General features: G+C 43.6%; 1 protein-coding gene across 1 annotated transcript in view; it reads right to left on the bottom strand.

Annotated features, from left to right (window-relative positions):
* Window positions 1-24,466, bottom strand: part of JMJD1C (jumonji domain containing 1C) — a 447,345-nt gene extending 422,879 nt beyond the window's left edge. The window contains exon 1 of the mRNA XM_073596250.1: window positions 24,139-24,466. Coding sequence (XP_073452351.1) covers window positions 24,139-24,309 — 171 coding nt within the window. The 5' untranslated portion in view covers window positions 24,310-24,466. The remainder of the gene's footprint in view (window positions 1-24,138) is intronic.
* Window positions 24,467-25,288: the final 822 nt, after the last annotated feature.

The raw sequence follows: 25,288 nt of genomic DNA, 5'->3' as shown, positions 1-25,288 counted from the left end.
TAATTACAAAAGGCGAATATAATACAATTATATATATTTTTTTTTTAACTGTCATTTTTGGCCAAGTGCATTCTGAATTTTTTGGTATCAAAATTTGAATTTGGTGCACCTCTAGCCCTAACGTTGTAAAACATTGCAAAAACTGTTGACGCTATATAAAGTCTATATAACAATAATAATAATAATAATAATAATAATAATAATAATAATAATAGGCTAGGGGGCTGTGTGTTTGATGCACACAGCATAGGGCCAGGTTTCTCAAACAGGATTCCACTGGAACCCAAGGTTTCCTCCAGAGGTTGCTAGGGGTCCCTTGACTGTATAGTGTATGGCCAGCTTAAGGCCTAGTTTACATGGTCTTCAGCTTGTATACGAGCAAAAGAGAATAGGCAGCTTTTTTGCAGCAAGCATTGAGCAGCTTTCTTGAAAAGCCTTTAAAGTGCCCTTCAACTCTTGTTTGGAAAAGTTTACCACAGATCATACAGGGAATGCTTTCACTTTAAACAGCCAACAGACTTCAGCAGGCTTTCAACAAGCTTCAAGTAGTGTTGAAATCTGCTGCCAGCTTGTTTAAAGTGACAGCGAGAACTCCCATAAAGATCTGTGTTTACCATTCCAAAAGTGGAGCTGAATAGTACTTTAAAAACTTCAGCAAAAAAAAAATTTACAAAAGCTCTGCAAATGCTTTAAAAAGCTCTCTGTACACAATGCTCATCACTTGCCTGTCATGCAAATTGGATGCGGGGAAAGCTGCATCCAATTTGCATATGTGTGAGCCCAGCCTCACTTTTTGAATCGGACATCAGCTCTCTGCAATGCACGCAGTTGCGGGGCCCTTGCATAGCGGTCCCAAACACTTGAATGGACAATGCTCAGCAGGCACAATCGTGAAGCAAAGCATGCGTTTACCCCTGGCCATGGCCTCTGCAGCTAAAAGAGGGTAGCGGTAAAAGTGCAGCTCAACTGTGGGATGTTGCCATAACCCCCGAAACCCCCCCAACCTCAAATGTGAACAACAAGCCCTAACGCTAGCCGACTTTTTTTTTTTTTTAAATATTTAGAGTAGCATAGAGTTTGATTAGTGCGGGGGGGGGGGGGGGGGGGTAGATTAGAACTTTTTTGGGGTTATTTTGCACTTGACTCCTGATTAGGAGATTCTACACAACATCCTGTACTTGTGATACCCCCTAATAGAGGTAAGCGTTGTGTCACCAGAATGGTAAAACGCAGACAATACGTTGTCCCCAATTGGGAAAAAAATTGTCATTATTTCCTGCCTTGACCGGAAGGGAGAGGATAGCTTCCATATAGGGACACACATGACAACTGAAATCTGACAGGCTTTAAAGTGGAAGATAAGGCTAACTAATTATTCTCAAAAACATTTCCTCCCCCACTTTACCTATTCTGCATACCCTGTATAAAAAGGAAGAACATCTGGGAACTTGCCTATTTTATATCCAGTCACATGTTCCAGTAGCTCAGGCTCCCGTGTCAGAGTGGCTGCTGCTGGGGAAAGGGAAGAAAGCTGACAGCAGATGGGCAATGAAAGCTTATGGGTGACGTCTGCTGTCAGTTGATTTGATTCAAACCATAATTTTGGGGTATCCATCCAGCTGCCTGATTGATAATTGGCTCTGGCTCTCAGCACAAAGTTGAGAGCTGAAGCCAGCTGTACCCACCCCCTCTTCAGCCCAGCGCTCCAGTGAGCGATGGAGGGGCAGAGTAGAGAGCAATGAGTTGCAGTCACCGCTCTGTTTCAAGAGGACAGAGAACTGACCGATCAACAGCCATGTGATCTCTCGGTTTCTGGACTTAGAGCTGGTGGAGGACAGCTGGAGGCGAGTATGGACATTTTTTTTTCCATATTGCTCCTTCAACTCTTCCTGTTCCATTATAATGTGCGAGATAGAGTTGGGCTTTAAAGAAAACCTGTACTAAGAGAAATACTGGGGTTGCCATTGCTGACTGACCTCTTAGGATTCTTATCACATGGCCATCTCTGGCTTCAATACTTTGAATTGCCTTGAACAAGCATTTAGGATCAAGATAGTCAGAACTCCCAATCTGTATACCAGTTACAACACTGAAGCCAATGGATTACTATGACAGAGAGGGCTCACAAGTATCAGTCTCCTTGCCCTAGGTTTCCTTCTCCCATGAGAAGTCAGCCCATTGCTGCATCCCCTTCTCTTCCCAAACACTGCTTAATAAAAGCAATATGCATTGTTCTTGTGAGATCATCATACAGTGCAGCAAGGTCATTCTCAGTATGGGGGAATAGCTAAACATTCCACCATTGCACTTCCAGAAAAGCAAAGATTTGATAATCCCCTTTTCTTGCCAACAATCCGCTTGCACGCTTTGCTATCCCAACATGCAAGAGGTTAAAACAAAAGATGAGAACCATGCCAAGACTGTTTTCATTTTTTTGATGAGCGAATGACTGCCAATGAGAAATGCAGGAAGCGACTAGGGGGGAGCTGCATCCTGCTTCAAGACACAGGGGTTTCCAGCACACAAGGAACAAAATAAACAGGCCTGGAGGAATGACAAAATGAGATCCAGATGTCTGAAAGCTTGCTATGTCAAAAGAGCAACATCCTTCTACAACTCAATGAGGAAGAGCTCAGCGACTTTTTTAGATGCAACAAAATCAACATGTCATGAACAGCGCAATTAAAACATAGTTTGTCATGTCCCGTGTCATCTTCAACCCCAGACAATGGTTATGGTGTACATAAAACATCTATTTAAATATTGATGATGAATAAAGCTTCACTCTAAATCCAGACACTGTTTTTGAATCATAAAAGCTGGGGGAGAGAAACCAGTGAACAGAACCGCACTGGACCCCTGCGCTGAAACCGTGGCCGCATATATGTGAATCCAGCCCTTTGAAGTTAGGAGAAATATTCCTCTTAGCTATAACCAGAACAGTTGTCTTAAAAGAGAAGTATGTGAATGTTTTTTTGGAATCAGTTACCAAGGTGGATGCTGCATCTGTTCCCTGACGACTCTAAGACTGAGAACCGAGCGATCACACACCGCTGATCACTCGATTCTCAGAGCTCCCTGGAGCAGAGAGCTGGTGACCAGCTCACATCTCTGCCTCCACAACCCCCCCCCACACACACACACGCTCACTGGAGCGCTGGGCTGTGGAGGGAGCAGCCGACTTAACCTCTCAGTGGCTCGCTGAGAGGCTAAGCCAGGTGCCGATTCAGGTATGTGGGCAGATCCTGACCATATATGGTCACGATATTTCCTGAGCCTGGACCAGCTGTGTGACGTCAGACAGTGAACTTCAGCCCATTGTCTGCTGAAAAAAGGGTCACAGGAGTACAGAACGAACTGCACTGCTGTGATCCACATGAGAAGTTCAGCCAAACAAGCTTTGGCTGTATTCTCCTTTAACTCAAGAAAACCAAAAAAAGGAGGCAGTCATTTTTGCAGAGTTACATTTGTTCAGTTTGGAGCAGTCTTAGTATACCTGTGGGATCTCATGAAAGCTGGAAATAACTGTAGTAGGCACCACTATCTTTCAGGTTCCATGCCATGCCGCTGCCCTGCTGCCCAGTGAACACAGGAGGTCATTCACTAGGCACAGTTGCCATATGCATCCTCTCAATTAATGCAAAGCATTGGATGAGGTGGAGAGGTATGATGAAGATGTTATCTCCACCTCACCCCCACATTGCACATACGCTGCCTCAATAGGTGATCAGCAGGAAGAGGCAGTCAGCCCCTTGATGACGTAGGGAGAAGATGGCAGTGCAAGACCCATAATGCAGCAAAGCATTGGGGGGGGGGGGGGGGGGGAGTGAAATTCCTCTATAAAATTAAAGTCACCCATCATTAAAGGAACATGAGGGAAATTTGTAATGTAGATGGGGGGTACAGGGAATCAGGACCCAGAGCAACTTTTACAGGAAGGGTCAACATTTCAATATAACTGTAGATGTTTGAAGTACTGTACTGACATTTCGTTTTCACTCAAGGCAGCCTTTGCTTTTGTATTTTATTCTACCATATTTTGATCTGTATATGGGGTTTCTTTAAATGAGGCTTTACTTATTTTAGTATTGCATTTAAATTAAATGTACTATTTTATGTAAACTGCTCAATCACTCCTCCAGACACAACATCATATCTAAGCCAATATGGCTTGTTTTTGGGTCTACTGGAGGTGTCATGGAAACAGGAAATCAGTTACTGGTAACAGTGAGCATGTACATTGAAATCCTCAGCTCTACCAATCCGCACAGCATTTATATTTCAGACTAACGTGTAATGCATCAACCAGCGAGATAACATCTCCTAGCTCCAAGCTGATAGATATAACAGAGGGGCAGAGCATAGGGCTAAACCTGGATTATACACTACAAAGTCTCTCTAGATGCAGATTGTGGGACACATCTTCAGGATTAAAAGCAAACAAGATGTATGAAGGCTCAGATGAAAATGTACTACTAATGCAGAAAGACACAAACAACAGAAAAAAAAAAATTAAAAATGTGCACAACTAAAAAAAAAATATATATTTATCCCCCCCGTTTAATTTTGCTCCCGTCAAACTATTTATCCAACTATAGCACACAAAGACACAAAGAAAATGCTTGCCTATGCAGTCTACTTGGGGGGGGGGGGGGGGGGGGTTGAAGGAATGAACACTGCATTATGGTTAAAACAGCAGCTTGATTACAGACACACACACATACATGAAATATATGCACTGGATTATTGCGGCTTCTTAAAAGGGAGTGGCGATGCTTAGAATTGTATGTATGATTTATTTTCCCAACAATATATTCATATTTCTTTAGCTACAGAAAAAAATAAAAAGATATACACTATGCATAAGGATATATGCACAGATGCACTTGTACATGTATGGTATGCATAAATATAAACCTACACAACATCCTTTAATTTTTATTAAAAAAAAAAAATTACTATGAAAACCCTTTTAATCATACAACCTCAGAAAGCACCAAACCCGACCCTGGCTTATTTTTTTTTGTTTTTTATATTTTAGCTCTCCTCTCAAGAAACACCTGCAGGTGAAGCAATAATATGTATCTACATATAAATAAATACATACATATAAATACATATCTACTAAGAGCATGTGGATATATTCTGTAACCACACAGAAAATTAGGATTTTTATAACAGTTTACCTGTAAAATCCTTTTCTTTTGAAGTACATCAGGGGACACAGAGCCATAGTAATTACTATGTAGGTTATAGTCCACCTTCAGGTGCTGGACACTGGCAACAGGAAGTTGCCTCCCTATATAACCCTTCCCATAGCGGGAGTATCTCAGTTTTGTATCAAAGCAATACATGTGTATACTAGAAAGAGGAGCAGGACCTCTGTGTCCCGTGATATACTTCAAAAGAAAAGGATTTTACAGGTAAGCTGTTATAAAAATCCTATTTTCTTTAATCGTACATCACAGGACAGAGAGCCATAGTAATTACTATGTGGGATGTCCCAGAGTAATGCCAACTGAAGGGAGGGAGACACAACCAAAGTAGGGCACCATGAGAACAGAGGATTTATACTGCTACCTGCAGTACACTGCGCCCAAAGGTGACATCCTCATATCCACCAGATAGAATCTGGTAAATGTATGGATTGAAGACCAAGTTGCGGCCTTGCAGAATTGAGCCATGGAGGCTTGGTGATGCACTGCCCACGAAGCATTAACAGCCCTGCGTTTTGATTTGAGAGGGTGGAATTTACCTCTTTAAACCATAAGCTTGAACGATTACTTGTCAAATATATTCAGAATAGTAGATTTCGATGCTGCCTGTCTTCTTTTAGGACCTTCAGGCAACACGAACAAAACATCCGTTCTCCGAATCTGAGCAATCGCCTTTAAGTAGACTTTGCTCTCACCACATCAAGAGAATGTAGTGATTTTGCTTCCAAAGAATAGGATTCTGGAAAAATGAAGGTAGAACAATATCCTGGTTTAGATAAAAAACTGATATACTACCTTTGGTAAAAAGTTAGTATGAGGACGCAATACTGCCTTATCCTTGTGAATAATAAAAATATGGCTCTTTATAAGAAAGAGCAGCCAATTCTGATACCCTTCTCGCAGCAGATATGGTTACCAGAAAAAAATAGTTCCCTTGTCAAAAAAGGACCAAGGGAATATTTCGTAAAAAAAGGCTGTTTTGTAATGCCGACAAAACTAAATTCAAGCCCCAAGGGTTCAGAGGTTGCCTAACCAGAGATTAAGCCGTGTTACCCCCTGAATAAGTTACGAACCAAAGAATGTGAAGCAAGTGGTCGCTGAAATAATACCGATAAACAAAGCATTTCCCGTTCTGCCTAGTGACAGGACAGTGATCTATTGCTTTCTGTAATCCGAAAGCAGTGATCACTGTCCTGTGTGTTCAAGCCCAGCACCCTCACAGTTAGAATCACTCCCTAGGACACACTTAACCCCTTCACTGCCAGTGTAATTTACACAGTAATCAATGCATTTTTAATCGCATTGATTGCTGTATAAATGACAAATGGTCCCAAAAATGTGTAAAAAATTTCCGATGTGTCTGCCATAATGTCGCAGTCCAGATAAAAATCGCAGATCGCCGGCAATACTAATAAAAAAAAATGAAAAATAAAAACTCCATGAAACTATCCCCTATTTTGTAGATGCTATAAATTTTGCGCAAACCAATCAATATATATTGTTGAATTTTTTTTTTACCAAAAATATGTAGAAGAATACATATCGGCCTAAACTGAGGAAAAAAACATTTTTTATATATATTTTTGGGGGATATTATAGCAAAAAGCTTTTTTTTTTTTTCAAAATTGTTGCTCTTTTTGTGTTTATAGCGCAAAAAATACAAAAAAAAAAAAAAACACAACGCAGATTTGATTAACCGCTTCAATACCGGGCCAATTCTGACACTTTGCTCCTACATGTAAAAATCATCATTTTTTTGCTAGAAAATTACATAGAACCTCCAAACATTATATATGTTTTTTTAGCAAAGACCCTAGAGAATACAATGGCGGTTGTTGCAACTTTTTATCTCACACAGTATTTGCGCAGGAATTTTTCGAACGCGTTTTTTTTTGGAAAAAAAACTGTTTTGTGTTTTAAAAAAAAACAAAACAGTAAAGTTAGCCCAATGGTTTTGCATTTTGTGAAAGATGAAGTTACGCCGAGTAAATAGATACCTAACATGTCACGCTTCAAAATTGCACACGCTCGCGGAATGGCGCCAATGTTCGGTATTTAAAAATCCCCATAGGCGACGCTTGAAATTTTTGTACTGGTTACATGTTTTGAGTTACAGAGGAGGTCTAGGGCCAAAATTATTGCTCTCGCTCCAACGTTCGCGGTGATACCTCACATGTATGGTTTGAACACCATTTTCATATGTGGGCGGGACTTACGTATGCGCTCGCTTCTGCGTGCGAGCACACGGGGACAGCGGCGCTTTAAAAATTTTTTTTTTTTTTATTGTTAATTATATATATATTTTTTTATTTTGACACTTTTTGAAAAAAAAAAAAAATTGATCACTTTTATTCCTATTACTATTATTATTCCTATGTAAACATCCCTTGTAATAGCAATATGACATGACAGGTCCTCTTAATAGTGAGATATGGGGTCAATAAGACCCCATATCTCACCACTAGGCTGGGAAGCCTGAAATAAAAAAAAAAACGATCGCCGCTACCAAGCCGAAGCGGCGCCGTTTTTTTGAATGGAGAGGCTGGGCGTGACGTCATAACATCGCGCCCGGCCTCCGACGATCATAGAGACTCTGGGGACCATCTGGTCCGCCGGAAATCTCTATGATCTACATCCGGCGCATCCACTCTCCGCCTCACCGATCGTAACGGTGAGTCGGAGCAGGCACCGGAGGGCGGCGGGAGGGGGGGGGGGGGGACGTCCCCTCTCGCCTCCCATAGGAACGATCAAGCGGCGGAACGGCCGCTATGATCATTCCTATGGTGTAGAGATTCGCCGGCTGAAACCGGCAATATCTGAATGATATCTGTAACTACAGGCATCATTCAGATATACCTGCTCAAAGCCAAGGACGTCATATGACGTCCTTGGTGTTGAAGTGGTTAAATACCACCAAAAGAAAGCTCTATTTGTGGGGAAAAAAAGGACATCAATTTTGTTTGGGTACAGCGTCGCACGACCGCGCTATTGTCAGTTAAAGCGACGCAGTGCAGAGTCGCAAAAAACGCTCTGGTCTTTGGGCAGCCAAATGGTCCAGAGCTGAAGTGGATAAAAACCTATCATGGCTGAGGTAAAAGATCTTTTAGTAAAGTGAACAGGGGCTGCAGTGTTGAAAACAGTTGCAAACATTTCATGGCCCCGATCTCACTCTGACCAGCCACCCCCCTCTCAGGGGAGGATGCCATTTGTAGAGTAGGCTTTCCAGAGCTTGAGGGAGACCCTTTTAGCTCCTTTTTAGGGGATGATCCAACCCCCCTTCTGACCATAGTCCGATGCACAAAGCAGAGGTACTACCAGTAGAAATTGCATCCAATGCTTGAGCAATAGTCCAGCCCTGCCGCTACTATTAATGCTCAGCCTGCTAAGCTCCGCCCCTCCTCTCTTTCAAAAAAAAAAAAAAAAAAGAAAAAGAACTTTCCCACGCGAGGGCAGGCCTCTGATCCTACAGGATCGTCATGTGAGAGGGAAAAAATGGCAAGGAGAGAGCCTGGGAGCCGCAAGTAGAGTGGCGTGCTGACTTTTTTTTTTTTTTCCATTTTTATCCTGACGTTCTTCCTCGTGAAGTGGTGGAAAATACTGCACTGGTGGGGGGTGTAAGTGAAGAGAACCCCCCCCCAGGACTTACCGGAGGTCTGCTGCTGGCTGGAGCAAAAAAGAAGCCTGCTGCTCCAGACCCAGCGTGATCTCTTGAGGAAGCATGAGAAGGTATGTGCTCCATACAGCCCCCAGTGGTGACACTTAGGCATGACAACATTTACTAAGTAAAGGAGACATTTCATAAGAAAATTCAAAGATTTCTTAGAAAACTCCACTTACCTTTCGAGCCCTTGCACACTGGGGCGGTTTGCAGGCGCTATTGCGCTAATAATAGCGCCTGCAAACCGCCCCGAAAGTGCCGCTGCTTTCATTCCAGTGTGCAAGCCCCGAGGGCTTGCACACTGGAGCGATGCGCTGGCAGGACGGTAAAAAAAGTCCTGCTAGCAGCATCTTCGGAGCGGTGAAGGAGCGGTGTGTATACTGCTCCTTTACCGCTCCTGCCCATTGAAATCAATGGGACGGCGCGGCTATACCGCCGGCAAAGCGCCTCTGCAGAGGCGCTTTGCGGTGGTATTTAACCCTTTCTCGGCCGCTAGCGGGGGGTAAAACCGCCCCGCTAGCGGCCGCATACCGACGGTAAAACGCCGCTAATAACAGCGGCGTTTTACCGCCGACGCCGCCCCCCGCCCCAGTGTGCAAGGGCTCTTCCTGCTGCAAACCTTCAGGAGCCGGGGATCCTCGGGGAAACACACAATCCTGGACCTGTATTAGCACCACCACCAGTAAAACTTTATGGCCTTAATACCAAAAGTACTGCATCCCGGGGTCCAGCTATCTAATAAGAGAAGCATTTACAGGCAAAAAACCTTGTTTCTTCGGACACGAGGCCCGGGTACCAATCAATTCGACCTAAAAGACACTTTGAATGGATCCGGCTGTATAGCTAGCCCCAGCAAGGATTGCTCCAGTGGAGCTCAGCACAGCACATCTTCACTCGTGACCAACACCTTAGACACTGGCGAAAAAACTGAGATACTCCCAGTATGGGAAGGGTTATATAGGGAGGCAACTTCCTGTTTAGGGTGTGCCAGTGTCTAGCACCTGAAGGTGGACTATAACCCACATAGTAATTACTATGGCTCTGTGTCCCATGATGTACGATTAAAGAAAGGGTTTGGAGTTTCCAAGCCCAAAATGTAAAAAATAAATAAACGACTCTAAAATGCAATATAGTATTCAACTAGCTGACCTTCAGGAAGGCACCACTGATGGAGAACACATCCTACTGAGCTAGCTAGCTTTTAGCAAAGCTAATAGAAAATGATTATTATTACAAATAGGACTGCATCAAAAGCACTTCACACAACTGTGTCTAATGAACATAAAAGAAAAAATGCTCAACAAAAGATTAGTCTCATTTATACATGCTGTAAACATGAACTGCTCCTAACACTCAGACCCAAGGTGTCATTTTCCTGGTGTGGGTTAACAATATGAAAAAAAAATAATTCTTGTAGGTTGCTATGACAACACAAGCATCTCCTTTCATCCATATATCAGATGTACCATAAAAACAGTATCAAAACATGCTAAGTAATTTTTGGATGAAAGATGAATGTTGGGCCTTGATACTATCTATCACTTTGCACATTGATCCCAAAGCAGCCAGATGACAATTTACTTTTATCACATTATTAAATGGATTCAACTGGATCTTTTCAGTGGATTAAAACTCTAGCTTTGTAAATATGACAGTTGTCAAGGAAAGCAATGTTTTATATTGAAAATAGGACAAATCCTGATGCTGTCAAGTGTTTTTTTTTTTTTTTTTAAAAGCAGTATCGTTGAAAGATTTGTCAACAAATGTATGGTAAATCTTGGTTGAATTTGACATTTGGCCCTTTAAATATAGGCCACCAAATAATTATGACAAAGGAATGGTAAATATTCTATAACTATGCAAATTTCAGCAACTTTTTACTATTTTAGTTGGAAATGTTCTATTCTGTTGACAGTGAAACATAAAAAAACAATTGATTGGATCCCCACAATGATGCAACTATGGAACAATTACTACACAAAAATATGCAAGAACACCCAGTTACCTTTTCTAATGAAGTCAATTTATTGTCTGAGCACGTAAGGCAAAAGGGGCCAAACTACAGCCACTGTCATCACCATAGCAACTGCCAAAGTAGGATCTTCAATCGGGCAGCCATGTTCAATAGGCTCAAACACATCAGCTAAAAGTGCTTTCTAAAATACATAAACCCGGTAGCCAAAAAAAAAAAAAAAAAAAAAAAAAAAAAAAAAAAGGTGCCCATGAAGGCTCACATAAAATAAATTTGCATGAGAAATGTATTCTATAAATACCTCTAAAAAGATAAACAAAGTACAATAGAGTCTCAACATTTACAGGATGATTACACTGCACATATGGTTAAAATTAACAAGGCACTACACAAGGTTTGTAAGCGACTGAAAAAAAAAAAAAAAATATCAATTAGCCGTCCCAGGGTTCTGCTAGTGCAAAACAGCTCTGTCATAAAGTCACTGCGACAGGATAGGTCATACAGTAATTTACTACGATACACAATCTGAAGTTGAGACATTAAATTTGGCAATAGCTGCGGGCATTGGGGGGGGGGGGGGGGGGTGCGCTGAGCTAAGAGATGCCAGCTGTACAGAATTTCCTCCCAGCTGTTTGGCCTCTCTCCATACCAAGACGGAGAGCTGCTGGCACAGGCTGAATGAGGAGGGAAAAAAATACTAAATAGCTTTAAACAAAAAGGATACCTATCTAAATAAATGTAAATGATCATTTCAGTCGAATATTACTCAAGGCACGAAGGCCCCGCTCACAACAGCGCAGCTTTCTGCGTCGCTGCCATGAACTTTATTAGAACACACGCTTTCATGAAAGCCCATCAAAGCCCTACATGCTGCATCTTTGATGCACTTTCATAAAACGCACGTTCTAACAGAATTTAATGGCAGTGCATCTAAAAATGCACCAAACTAAAGTTAATTCGGAAGCTGGAAGGATACTCTTGACCACAACACTAAATCCAACCCCCTCCATTTATCAAGTGTAAAATATAAATTGAAAGAAGGCACATATAGATACGTTGGTCAACACAGTCGCTTAATATGTCCCATAGTAGATGTAATAAGGATGAGCACGGTGAAATAACCGATTGCAATCCTGCACAGATGAGTGAAGGATGTCTTTTGGCTGTATTGTAGGAGTACTGTACTCCAGACATTGCACTTTATTCAGTAGTCCATTTCATTCATCATTGCACATGGTCTTGATTTTAAAATATACCACATCTATATCAACAAGGCCTTCCAGAACACACATCCCTGGTGTCCAGCACATGGCCTATGGGCCACATGTAGCCACCAGCTTGCTCTGTTTGACCATTCATGGACTGGGTACACCACCTGTTGGACATCAGAGGTTTAGGCAGTACCAGTGCTGCCTACTATTCCTGTCTGCCCACATTCCAAGCAACGATGGTAGTCGTGCACCCCCCCCCAAATCAACATTGCAACTCCAGTCTGCATTGTTAGTGTATTGCATGCTGTACCAGTGGGGGGGGGGGGGGTACTCAGGCGGGAAGGAGGTGTAGGCTTGGAGCCTTAAGAGCCTGTGACTGGATTCAGTAACTCCAATGACTAAACCAACCTAGATGAAATGTTTCTTCATGGACTACCAGTAGGGGTCACCTTACCACTGACTACCAAGTTGGTGGTCAACGTTAAGTGCCTGCATACATTGGTGGTCAGTGAGTGTCCCCTTACATTTACTGACAGCCATTATGTGGGTGTGCATGGTTGGGGGGGGGGGGTAATTTAACAGGTCTCCTACTGACCACAAATTCAAAATGCAGAGGGAAGGGGGTTAACTAACACGGCTACTGACCATCAATGCAGGAAAGGTTTTAAGGAGGGGCTAACAACACTGCCACGGACGACGAATGAAGAGGGGGTGTGGTAAATAGCATAACACTGGCCATGAATGCAAGTGTTATTATTGCTGTAACCTGTGGATAATGCAGGGGTTTTTTTTGTTTTTTTTTAATAGAGTCCACAGATATCAATATGGGGTAATTATTGTGTCCACTGACACCAAGGCTAGGGGTTATTATTGCGTCCACTGACACCAAGACTAGGGGTTATTATTGCGTCCACTGACACCAATGCTAGGGGTTATTATTGCGTCCACTGACACCAAGGCTAGGGGTTGTTATTGCGTCCACTGACACCAAGGCTAGGGGTTGTTATTGCGTCCACTGACACCAAGGCTAGGGGTTGTTATTGCGTCCACTGACACCAAGGCTAGGGGTTGTTATTGCGTCCACTGACACCAAGGCTAGGGGTTGTTATTGCGTCCACTGACACCAAGGCTAGGGGTTGTTATTGCGTCCACTGACACCAAGGCTAGGGGTTGTTATTGCGTCCACTGACACCAAGGCTAGGGGTTGTTATTGCGTCCACTGACACCAAGGCTAGGGGTTGTTATTGCATCCACTGACACCAAGGCTAGGGGTTGTTATTGCATCCACTGACACCAAGGCTAGGGGTTGTTATTGCATCCACTGACACCAAGGCTAGGGGTTGTTATTGCATCCACTGACACCAAGGCTAGGGGTTGTTATTGCATCCACTGACACCAAGGCTAGGGGTTGTTATTGCATCCACTGACACCAAGGCTAGGGGTTGTTATTGCATCCACTGACACCAAGGCTAGGGGTTGTTATTGCATCCACTGACACCAAGGCTAGGGGTTGTTATTGCATCCACTGACACCAAGGCTAGGGGTTGTTATTGCATCCACTGACACCAAGGCTAGGGGTTGTTATTGCATCCACTGACACCAAGGCTAGGGGTTGTTATTGCATCCACTGACACCAAGGCTAGGGGTTGTTATTGCATCCACTGACACCAAGGCTAGGGGTTGTTATTGCATCCACTGACACCAAGGCTAGGGGTTGTTATTGCATCCACTGACACCAAGGCTAGGGGTTGTTATTGCATCCACTGACACCAAGGCTAGGGGTTGTTATTGCATCCACTGACACCAAGGCTAGGGGTTGTTATTGCATCCACTGACACCAAGGCTAGGGGTTGTTATTGCATCCACTGACACCAAGGCTGGGGGTTATTATTGCACCAGTAACTGTAATGCTGGGAGTAGCTATTAATGCCTCTGACACCAACAAAGGGGCTTATTTTGCACCTATTTTCTTTTCCGTTGTGCACTGTCGTAAAAAAAATATAGTATTGACAATGCACTTCAAATTATGAACACAAGCTGCTTTTCTGCGGCCCTCTGGAAGTGGTGGAGGCCACACACGAGGCCCTCTATATTTTCTAAGTAAACACCCCATAAGAATTAGGTGGACAACCATAGGTGTTTATTAGGGGGTGTATAGTTAACCCCCATGCAATAAATGTCATTCAGGTCTCTGGCTGCACAGTTGGCAACTAAGTCACCTATCTTTGAAGGGGTTAAATAAAATTCTATAAGTACAAAAAATGCTCGGCAGGGAATCCAGTTGTCTTAAAACTGGAGTACTGTTTGAATGATTTAGTATCCTGGAGAGCACAATGCTGCATAATATGAAGGCAGTCGCCTGACCTCAGTGAACCTTCTGCAATGCTGGGGGAAGGGAAAGGATGTCTATGTGTCGTCTTCTTTTCTCTGCACACAGACACTTCATTAGGGTAAAGACACATGCAGGCAGGTGCAATGTGTGAAGTACAGTAGCCCATAGCAGCCAACCAGAATTCATTTTTCACCAATACGTCTATATTGACTTGAACTGATTGCTATGAGTTACAACATTACTTCTGCACTCTTATTTCTATAGTCACTATGCTGGCATTGACCACGATATTTTGTGAAATGTCTTAGTAGACTTAATGGGAGCTACATTTATAGTGCCTGACCTGAGCACTTCAACATACCACTGATGCAGCCAGAAACACACTTGTATTGCCCTAAAAAGAGCAATCCATGTTAGATCACTCTTTAGAGGGTGTTTGACAGGCCTATTGTAACACCTAAAATCCCCCAACCTCATACATTGCACACAGTTGCTGTATGCATGTATTAGGGCCATTACCAGTGGGCAATACTGGCCACTAAGAGCAACAGTGGGGATAAATTTTACTGCAGCATATGTACACGCCAACCATTGCTTTTCTGGCTTAGGGGGGAAAGGTTAGGGGCTAAAAATTGAAAAAAATAAAAAACAAACAAACTGCTTAGCCAAGTGTATACAAGACCCTAGGTCTCTTTCACACAGGCAGCCGGGGTGGTAAAAACAAGTGAATGAACCATAGTTTTACCTCTGCCTGGCCGCCCACCAAAAACGTAAAATACAGCCGGAGGAGGCTGCTCAAATGCAGCGGCTGTGGCGCTTTGCATTGCTGCCATGGGACATTTAATGTATTAGTCCATAAGGCCATGAGGCAACATTCAGTCAAATGCTCCTTTGCAGCACATTAGCCCCCTTATAAATTGCTGTATATTAAAAAAAAAAAAAAAAAAAAAATAGCCCAAAACAGCCATTTAGGAGGGTGGCAAGATCAACTCTTGAACACCTAACAGCAGTTGCTTAGCAGCACTCCATAAATTGATCCAATACGAATCACTTTCAGAGCATAGACTAGGGTGAACCAACGGCTAGGCCCCTTTCACACCGATGAGGTAAGGTTTGATCGCACTATGGGTGTAGCACAGTCTAGCTGTACTTTCCTATAGAGTTCTAAATATGTCCCGCGGATTTGTTGCTCTTTCTAAAAAGTGTGCAGCACTGCATCAGTGTGAAACTGACCAAAAAAAAAAAAATTATGCACTCAAACTTTGAGGCTACTTTCACACTGAGGCGCTTTACAGACGTTTTAGTACTAAAAATAACGCCTACAAAACGCCTCTCCTGTCACTCCAGTGTGAAAGCCAAAGTGCTTTCACACTGGAGCGGTGCACTTGCGGGACGTTAAAAGCATCTTTGGGGCGCTTTAGGAGCAGTGTATAGACCGCTCCTAAAGCGCCCCTGGCCACTGAAATCAATGGGCAGTGTCGCCGAAGCGCCTGCAAAGCGCTTCAGCAGAGGTGCTACACGGGCACTATTAACCCCTTAATTGGCCGCTAGCGGGTGTTAAAAGCGCCCCGCCAGCGGCCAAAAAGCACCACTAAAACAACAGTAAAGCTTTACCGCCAACGCCCCCAACACCTCAGTGTGAAAGTGCCCTAAAAAGCAAATAAATACCAGCTACAATCACAAACTTATAATCCAGTACATCAGATATCCCACTTGAACTGCTCGATAGGCTAATAAAATAGGGACAATAAAATATACCCTAGGTGTGATTATTAATAACATGGGCCCACAAGAAAATCTATACTCTGGATCAAACCCCACTACAGTACCCTGTGCTCATCTAATGAAATAATTAGAATTGGCCTTTAAATTTCATTCTCGAAACAATACACTCCTTGAAAATAACTAGTAAAACCTCTTATTTAGGTTTAGGAAGGGGTCATTGTAAGTATATTTATAAAGAGAAAATTGCAGAAAGTGAAAGCTGTATGCAAAGAGTCTACGATGTTTCATTTCTAATAAAAAGATGAACTTGCACTTCAAAATGTGGTGGCTGCATTGCTTTCATTCATTTTTTCGGGAGGCTTTTATTCTCCTTTGTTTGCACATGGCAATCCAGCCAGCAACACTTCCTGTCTTAAGGTGTCCACACTTTGGATGAAGGAGCAACAGACACCCCTTTGGGCAGCAGCATTAGGGAGAGGGCAGTGTTAGCTGCACTAGCAGAGTTAGCTGGACTTGACTAACAAATTAAATCTAAATAAATGCCTTTTGCTAATGTTTTTCAACCAGTTCAGCTCTGGAGCATTTTTTTTTTTTTTCATTTGGCACACATGTAAAAATCTGCATTTTTTTTTTAAATACTTAAAGCGTTTGTAAAGGTGTTTTTTTTTTTTTTTTAAAATAACAAACATGTTATACTTACCTTCACTGTGCAGCTCGTTCTGCACAGAGTGGCCCCGAACCTCGTCTTCTGGGGTCCCTCGGCGGCTGTTTCAGCTCCTCCCCGCAAGCATTCACCACCTTAATGCGAGCTCCCTCGCACGGTGGTGAGTGCTTGCGGGCGCGCTCCCGTGATACAGCCGGCGGCTATAGCCGCTCACTGTATCACTCGGCCCCGCCCCCCGGCGCGCCGCGTCATCGGATGTGATTGACAGCAGCGCGAGCCAATGGCTGCGCTGCTTTCAATCCATCCACTGCAGCCAATCAGCGGCCAGGGTGAGCGGAGGAACAGATGTCGGGAACGCGAAGCTGACTTTCGAGGCGTCAGGTAAGTAAAACGGGGGGGCTGGGGGCGGCGGTTCTGTCAGAAGTTTTTTCACCTTAATGCATAGAATGCATTAAGGTGAAAAAATTTTTACCTTTACAACCCCTTTAAAGTGGATGTAAACCCAATGTCATCCTTTCTAAACTACTGCCATAGGGGTTATCTATAAGGATATACATGCCTCCTGCATGTATCTTTACCTGTCAAATGTCTCCCCTCTGTCTGTTATGAGAGCCAAAAAACTGCATATTCTGTGGGTGGGTCTGTTGTCTGGAGCTCGGTGGGTGGAGTTGTGATGTCAGTAGACTCCCCGCCCACCTCTACACTCCTTGTCAATATGCATTTTCTCCTGTGTATTTCTAACATTGAACTTCTGCTATGATCTCTAACATCCAGTGAAAAGACAGGAAAGTAACCACATGACTTCAGCATGCCAAATCATGCTGAGATGTGGAACAGCCAATCCTTGCAGAGCTGCTGAAGAAAGGTGTGGGAGGGAATTAAAAAATACTGCATGTGTCTTAGGCTAGTGCACGAGATATGTAAAGCACCTGTCACTCACAGCAAGGGGGAGGATTTGACAAAGTTTTTCTCAGTTTGTCAAGATTTATCTCACTGAACAATAAAAGAGGATTGCTCAGAGATGGATTAACTGTGTGGCAAGACTGGGCTCAAATGATAGGAAATCTTATACTCTACAGTAGGATATAAAAAAAAAAAAAAAAAAAAAATTTCGGGTTTACATCCACTTTAAAATGTCCAGAACATTATATATTTTCTGATAGAAAAGGCCCTGTAGAATAAAAAGATAACAGTTGCAAATTTTTATGTCACATGATAGTCACATTCTTGTACATCTTATAAAAACCACATGGACAGAATTATCCACCCCTACAGAGGAACATGTACTGCCGTGTCTTTTTGGCTCTTTTTATTTCTAGTCTCTCTTCACTTTCCAGTTATCATTTCTAGTGCTGTACAATCCCCACCACCCCCATGAGAAATGAAGCTCCGAGAGGAACTGCACAGCTAGAAAACTTACAGTAAATCACATGAAAACGGGTGGCGGGGAGGGCTGACAATGCCACAACATCATGACTGGAGAAGAAAATAGGACTATACAGAGAGCACATCTGTAGCTATACATCCAGAGACTCAGCTTGTTTCTATTAAGCTAGGGGGAGGGGGGAAGAATAATATATCACACAAGCAGGCTGAACTGGGGCCTTCTGGAAATAAAAAGGAGGCTGTTTTATGATCAAACATACTGACAGTTAACCCCGTCTTCACCAGGAAAGCAAGGGATTGAAGTGTATGAGGATGTTCAGCAGCACAGGAGAAAAATAAACCACTGAAAAATAGAATATTCAGATAATAGTTGTAATAGCATAAATAATCCAAATAAGTAGTTTTTTTTTTTTTTCCCCTTGTAGGATTCTGTTGCTGACTCCTTACTCTTTGGTTATGTTCACAACACAAGAGTGCATTTAGAGACACTGCCACTTTACCCGATAGGGCTCCATGCACACTAGTGTTTTTTTTTTGTTTTTTTTAAGCTAAAAAAAAAAATGCTGGTAATAGCTTTTTGTAGTAGGGTTTAAGCAGCATTTAGTAGCGTTTATGCAGTAAAACAGGGATAAAAAAAGCTAATGAACCGCTATTAGTAGCGTTTAGGACCATTTCTGCTGGAAAAACCCTCCAAGAAACTCTACAAAAACTTTTTTTTTCCAGCTCCTAGACGCTGAAGCTCACAAAATGCTAATAGCCTAAAGTAGTGTGCATGGAAACATAGGATAACATGATTTAGCTTCTAGGAGCTTAAAAAACACTAGTGTGCATGGAGACTTAAAGTGGAAACTCAAGAAACCTAAAAACCATCCTTTGCATCCACACTGCAAGGGTTAACTGCTCATCTACCTCTAGGGACTGGGTAAAGCACTTTTACCTGCCCAATCCCTTGCTCCTGTAGGCTCTTCCATGCTGCTAGACCGTTCCCTGCATCCTCTTCTCCACCCATGCTCTGGGGGTCTAACGTCCTCGGACATCATTAAGACCGATGCAGGGATCCTTGGCCTGCACTGGATATGGGAATGCTGAGGAGAAGTCCATTTCCAGCGCATGGGGGTGGCAAGAACCATATGCTGAAGGACAGGGTAAGTAAAACTGCTTTTCTGTCTCCTAAACATGAACAAACAGTAAACACTTGCAGTGCAGGCACAGCCCCAGTACAAGGGAGGGTTTTTAGGTTTCCTGGAGTTGGGATTTAAGACGGGGGTTGATTTACTAAATCTGAAGAGTGCCAAATCTGATGCAGGCCTGTATAGAAACCAATCAGCTTCCTTTTTTTTTTTTTTTTTGTCAAAGCTTAATTGAACAAATTGAAGTTAGAAGCCGATTGGCTACCATGCACAGCTGCACCAGATTATGAACTCCCCAGTTTTAGTAAACCAACCCCAGTGCTGGTGGCTTCTGACCATAGCGGAGTATGTGACCTTCTCCCATGATGCAGTAAAAGTCACTTGGAATGAGCGCCGTCACTTGACAGAGTGTGCTAGGAAGAAAGCACAAAAGCAGGACATGAAAAATCTGTATTTTATTCAGAATATTGCATCGGAAAAACTCAACACGTTTCGGGGGTTCAAATGGTCTACTTTCAACAGGGACTGGTACTAGTGAACAAAGCATGTATTTGACTGATACACAACAAGGGTTTTTTCTGAAGGGTGATTAATAGGATAGATGAAAGAGGGGGTGGTGTCCCCATTCCTTCCTGGCTCCTAAAACAAGTGACACCAGGTACTCAGCAGTGTCTGGGTCAGAAGAACAAGTAGTGAGACAGTGCTGGTGAGAGTTGGGGGTGACTTTACCCTGAAATAAACCAAAACTAGTCAAAAAGGAAAAAAGGTGTACAAGCTCATTTCTGAAATGCATGTTTGTGCATCTGCTATTAAGTTCACAAATAATACTGATTCCTGACATTTAGAAGAAGGCTCTCTAACTCTCAAACAGGCCCCAATAACTTTAAAATTGGTAAACAAGTTTGGAAACCAAAGTATTCCAAAAAAAAAAAAGCTAAAACACAAGTTTGGAAACCCAAATTAATCCAATAAAAAAAAAAAGCTAACTGCTTAGTTCCATTTTAATGTGCGACTGAGTTTTGCACCTACTAGTCTATGACAACAATATCTAATAGGACATATAAGACATGTAAGGAAGACCCTCAGCAAGCTTGAACAATGTAAGTGACTATATTGTGTGTAGAACTTGTGCAGAAAGAGGCCCACCTACTCCTGTTATAAAGTCTGCAGCCAGCAGCTGGGGTTACAGGCAATATTTGGAACTAGCAAGTCGCCAATACTGCAAGCCTATATCTGTTCTTACATCAACGGCATGTCAGTCCCCTCCTCCTCCTCCTCCTCCTCCTCCTCCTCCTCTCTCCCCCCCCCTCCCCCCCCCAAAAAAAAAAAAACTGAACCGAGTCCTATCCCCCAGAAAACTTTTACTGTATCCTATGCCAAATTTTCAACAAGTGCATATTTTGAATAACTATTGCAGCATTTGTCTTGAAATAATGTTTGCATAATTTTCACATACTTTCTTTTGTTATTGTATTACATTAAAAAATTAAACTAAATTAGATTAGAGCAATCTCCATATTCTACTACGCTCACTTAGTTTCTCTACTTAACAACTGCTAGGACAAGATATCAGCCGCACAGGGAGTGCATTGTTTTTTTCCATGAGTCAACCTGCTCTCAGACTTGCAATCTGAGGAGTAATAGAGCACATTGTGTAGCACTGCAAAACAGCCCAGTCTGTAATGAGGAAATCAGGCTATCTAAACAACACACACATTGACTTAGGCCCCTTTTACACTGCCACAACCTAAAAGATGCATGATTTTGTGGCCGCGCTTTCAGGGAATGCCTGTGTAAACTTGAGGTCTACAGACCTCAACTCGCATCAAAGTCAGACCAAAGTAGTACAGGGACTACCTTGAAGTTGAACAGATATGAATAGTTATCATTGGGAATCATGGGGTGCGACTGATGTCCAAAGTCGCAGGAAAAGTCACACAAGTGTGAAAGCCTTAGTGGCTAGCATTCCTGCCTGCCACCACAAAAGGTCCTCAGTTCGAAGCCTAGTCAGGATGTTATCTACGTGGAGTTTGCAAGTGTTTCCTCTGGGTACTCTAGTTTCCTCCCACACGCCAAAGACATGATGGTAGGTTAATTGGCTCCTGTCTAAATTGGTCCTAGCATATGTATGAATGTGAGGTAGGGGCCTTGGGTTGTAAGCTCCTTGAAGGAAGGGACTGAATGTACCAGAGTGGCTAAGTGGTTAGCACTTCCACCTAACAGTACCGGGGTTGTCGGTTCAAATCCTGACCACAATACTACCTACCGGGTGTATATGTATGTTCTCTGTGTGCCTGCAATGGTTTCCTCTCACACTCCAAATACAGGCTGGAAGGTTACTTATATCCTGTCTAAAATGGCCCTAGTATATGAATGTGAGTAAGGGACCTTAGATTGTAAGCTGCTTGAGGGTGAGGACAATTGTGAATGTGTATTATTTGTAAAACTCTGCACAAATTGCCTGTGCTATATAGTACTTGTAATAAATATTTCAAATGTTGTGTTAATTATTGGTGATGAGAGAGAGAGAGAGAGAGAGAGAGAGAGAGAGAGAGAGAGAGAGAGAGAGAGAGAGAGAGAGAGAGAGAGAGAGAGAGAGAGAGAGAGAGAGAGAGAGAGAGAGAGAGAGAGAGAGAGAGAGAGAGAGAGAGAGAGAGAGACAGAACATTAAAATGACCCAAGAACATGAAGCAATCCCCAAACAGTCCCTTTAAATATTTATTTCCCTCACTGCCATTTGCCAAAAATGCTTTCAAAGTGCAAAATATTACTGTTAGAGCACATATGTTTTTTTTCACCAAAATATTAGTCCTTTTGGAATGTTATTTTGGAAATAATTTTGCAAACAAACAAAAAACGTAAAAAATTAAATTAGCACCAAAAAAAAAAAAAAAAAACACACTTGAAAAGGATTCCAAAACAAATCCGCAAGATGTCCATTCTATATTGTTTTATTGTGTAGAAGAATATGCTACAAAACATCTTCACTTTTGTTCAAACCAAGCACCAGACCATATGTATGCAGACAGGGATCTATACTACATACAATACAAATTCCTTGTAGCAGCACAATAGAACTGAACTCTAATTCCAGTACATGCACTTGTACAGATCGACCATTGAGCTCATACTGTATAAAACTTAGAAGAAAAAAACTATAGTGCAAAAAAAAAAAAAAAGTCATGGAGGGTCTAACACAAGTACAAGCAGTAAACCACATGATAAAATAGTAATAACACAAGCACAGGACACCCCTTCAGAAAGGTACACAAGCATAAAACAACTGCCGTGGAGCTACAAGTCCAGACACACTCTAACACACACTGATGCATCCAAAGCTGTAAGTAAACAAAGCGGCATCTCAGGAGGACAGACATGTGCTGCAAGCACAACTCCCAGTATGTCAGCCTTCAACATCCATCTAGTGACTGTGGAACAACTAGACCCAGCATGCCCTAAAGCCTCTGTTATAGGAGGGAGAAGTAACCATTCTCCACCTGCTGTGGAACTGCAAGTCCCAGCTATGGTGGCTTTAGTGTTTATGCTTATTTAACTCTGACAGAGCTGACAGCTGGGACTTGTACTTCCATGGGAGCTGTCACTTGGTTACCTAAAAATGACAGAGACAATCAATAGTTTCAGTAACATACAACCGCCAATTCCTACCCCCTCCCCTGGCCAACAAAAAAAAACAAAAGCAGCTCCCGGTGGCAGAACTGCAGGGACACTGGGCTTCCAGAGGCAGATAATATATTAGTTTCCAGCTCTGAAAGTTTTCAGCACAAAGAGCAATACTCTACCCTAGGGCCCCTCATACCAACCATCCCTCAAACTCTAACCCCAGCTGTCTCTATACACATCTGGAAGTAAAGTCAGTCCCTTGTCTGTGTACTCACCTCTCCTGTGCCAGAATCCTCACCGCCTATGATGACCACCCTTTCCTGCCCGGCAAGGTACCAGCACTGGATTCCTGATGTCACAATCTACTGATTAGGAATCAGAGCAGTGGCACTGGGCACCCAGCCACAAAGCATTGGCACCAGTGACCCAGCAGTGGTACCAGTAAAATCAGCCACCAACAGCAGGCACCTGGTACCGGAGCTAAGACACCTGACAGCAGGAGAACACAGCAGGGACACAGGGTCACAGTAACAGAGCAAGAAAACCAAGGAGCAGAGCAGGCACAAGGGGGTCCCAGGACCAGAGAAATGCCAAATATGGGGACACCAACACTAGATTAGGGTTCCTAGCAGCAGAGTAGGAACCCTGGGCTTCCAAGAGTAGAGCAGGGCTCCCATGACCAGAGTGGGGACCCCTGCTGTAGATCAGGGACCCTGGAAGCAGAGTAGGGTCCACAGGCTTCCAGCAACAGAACGGGGATCCCAGGAGCAGGTCAGGGACCCAAGCAGCAGAGTAGGGACCACAGGCTTCTAGCAGCAACAGAATAGGTCTCCCAGGAGCAGAGCAGGGACCACAGCAGGGACACCAGGCTTCCAACAGCAGAACAGGGACCTCAAGAGCAGAGCAGGGGCCCCAGGCTTCCAGGAGCAGAGCAAGGACCCCAGGCTTCCAGGAGCAGAGCAAGGACCCCAGGCTTCCAGGAGCAGAATAGGGACCTCAAGAGCAGGGACCCTGGGAGCAGAACATAGACCCCAGGGTTTCCGGGAGCAGAGTAGGCATCCCAGGCTTCCAGGAGCAGAGTAGGGACCTCAGGAGCAGAGCATGGACCCTGGGGCTCCCAGGAGCAGAGCATGGACCCCAGATCAGGGAGAGTTCCATCCAGGACTGCCCCAGTGGTTCCTGCAGAGCCAGAGAGGAAGGTCAGACCACCTCGGAGAACTTACCGCCAGGTCGAGGTTGTTGTTGTCCCGGTGAGACACGGCTCGTATGACCCCGGCTCTCCATCCCCAGCGTCCGATCTGAGCGATCTCCCCGATCTCCGGCGGCTCCTCTCCTCCTCGGACCACACACACAAAGCGCTTCCCAACCAACTCCGGCCGCGGTCCCAGCGCCATGGCCTCCAGTCCCGGGAAGAAAAGACGGGAGGATCCAGCGAGCCCTCCTTCTAGCAGCGGCCGCTCATACTGCACGGCTCCCCGGCTCCCAGCTGCTCGAGTGTGTGCCGGTGTGATGAGAAACGCCGCATCCCCCGGATCCCTCTGCACGTGCACGCTCCTCGCTCGCCCCCGCCGGCAGCCGGGCAATGCTGATTGTCTGACAGCAGCGGGCTGGGAGCTCCGGCGGACGGCTACAATCACGTGATCCCCCATTCTGTCCAATCACACCTCCCCTGTTGGAGCCTCTTCACACTGGGGTCCTATAAAATGCAACATGTGTTTGTTTGAAAATGCAAATTGCATTTTTAGTGCGTTTCAATGAGTTGCGGTAAGGCCTGGTTCACACCTATGCATTTTTTGTGCATTTTGCAGATTTGCACTATAGTCCATTTATCATGGTTTCCTATGGAACACGTTCTGTAATGCAAATCTGCAAAAAGCACAAAAAATGCATAGGTGTGAATCAGGCCTAAGGGTTTAATTCACACCAGAAACTGCACGTTTGTGACTGCATGTTTACAATGCGCTTGAGTATGCTTGCATTGCATTTTACTTTACATTTTTTGGGCTTGGCTTAAAAGGGGCGCAATACATTTGAAGCATGCTTGTAGCGCGTGCCTTGCATTTGCAGTGCAGAAAATGCAGCATGCACTACTTGAACTGCGCTGAACTACACTGCAATGATGTGAACTATGGCCATAGGATTACCTTGATTTTGGGCTGTCTATGTAGTTGGAGTTCAGTTCAAAATGCATCCAACTGCATTCAGTGTGAAAGGGCCCTTAGCCCCGGTTCACACTGATGCAATTTCAAATGCGAGCTGGATTGCATTGAATCACATGACAAGTGAAATAACATCAGTTTCTATAGATTCCATCCACATAGTATAATGCGTTTTACACACGTTTTCAGCCCTGGTCACCTGGGGAAAAAAAAT

Source organism: Aquarana catesbeiana, linkage group LG08 (genome assembly GCF_042186555.1).
Source record: "Aquarana catesbeiana isolate 2022-GZ linkage group LG08, ASM4218655v1, whole genome shotgun sequence".
NCBI classification, from domain to species: domain Eukaryota; kingdom Metazoa; phylum Chordata; class Amphibia; order Anura; family Ranidae; genus Aquarana; species Aquarana catesbeiana.
The sequence above is the reverse complement of the archived record's forward strand: the minus strand, read 5'-3'. Positions and strand labels throughout refer to the sequence as shown.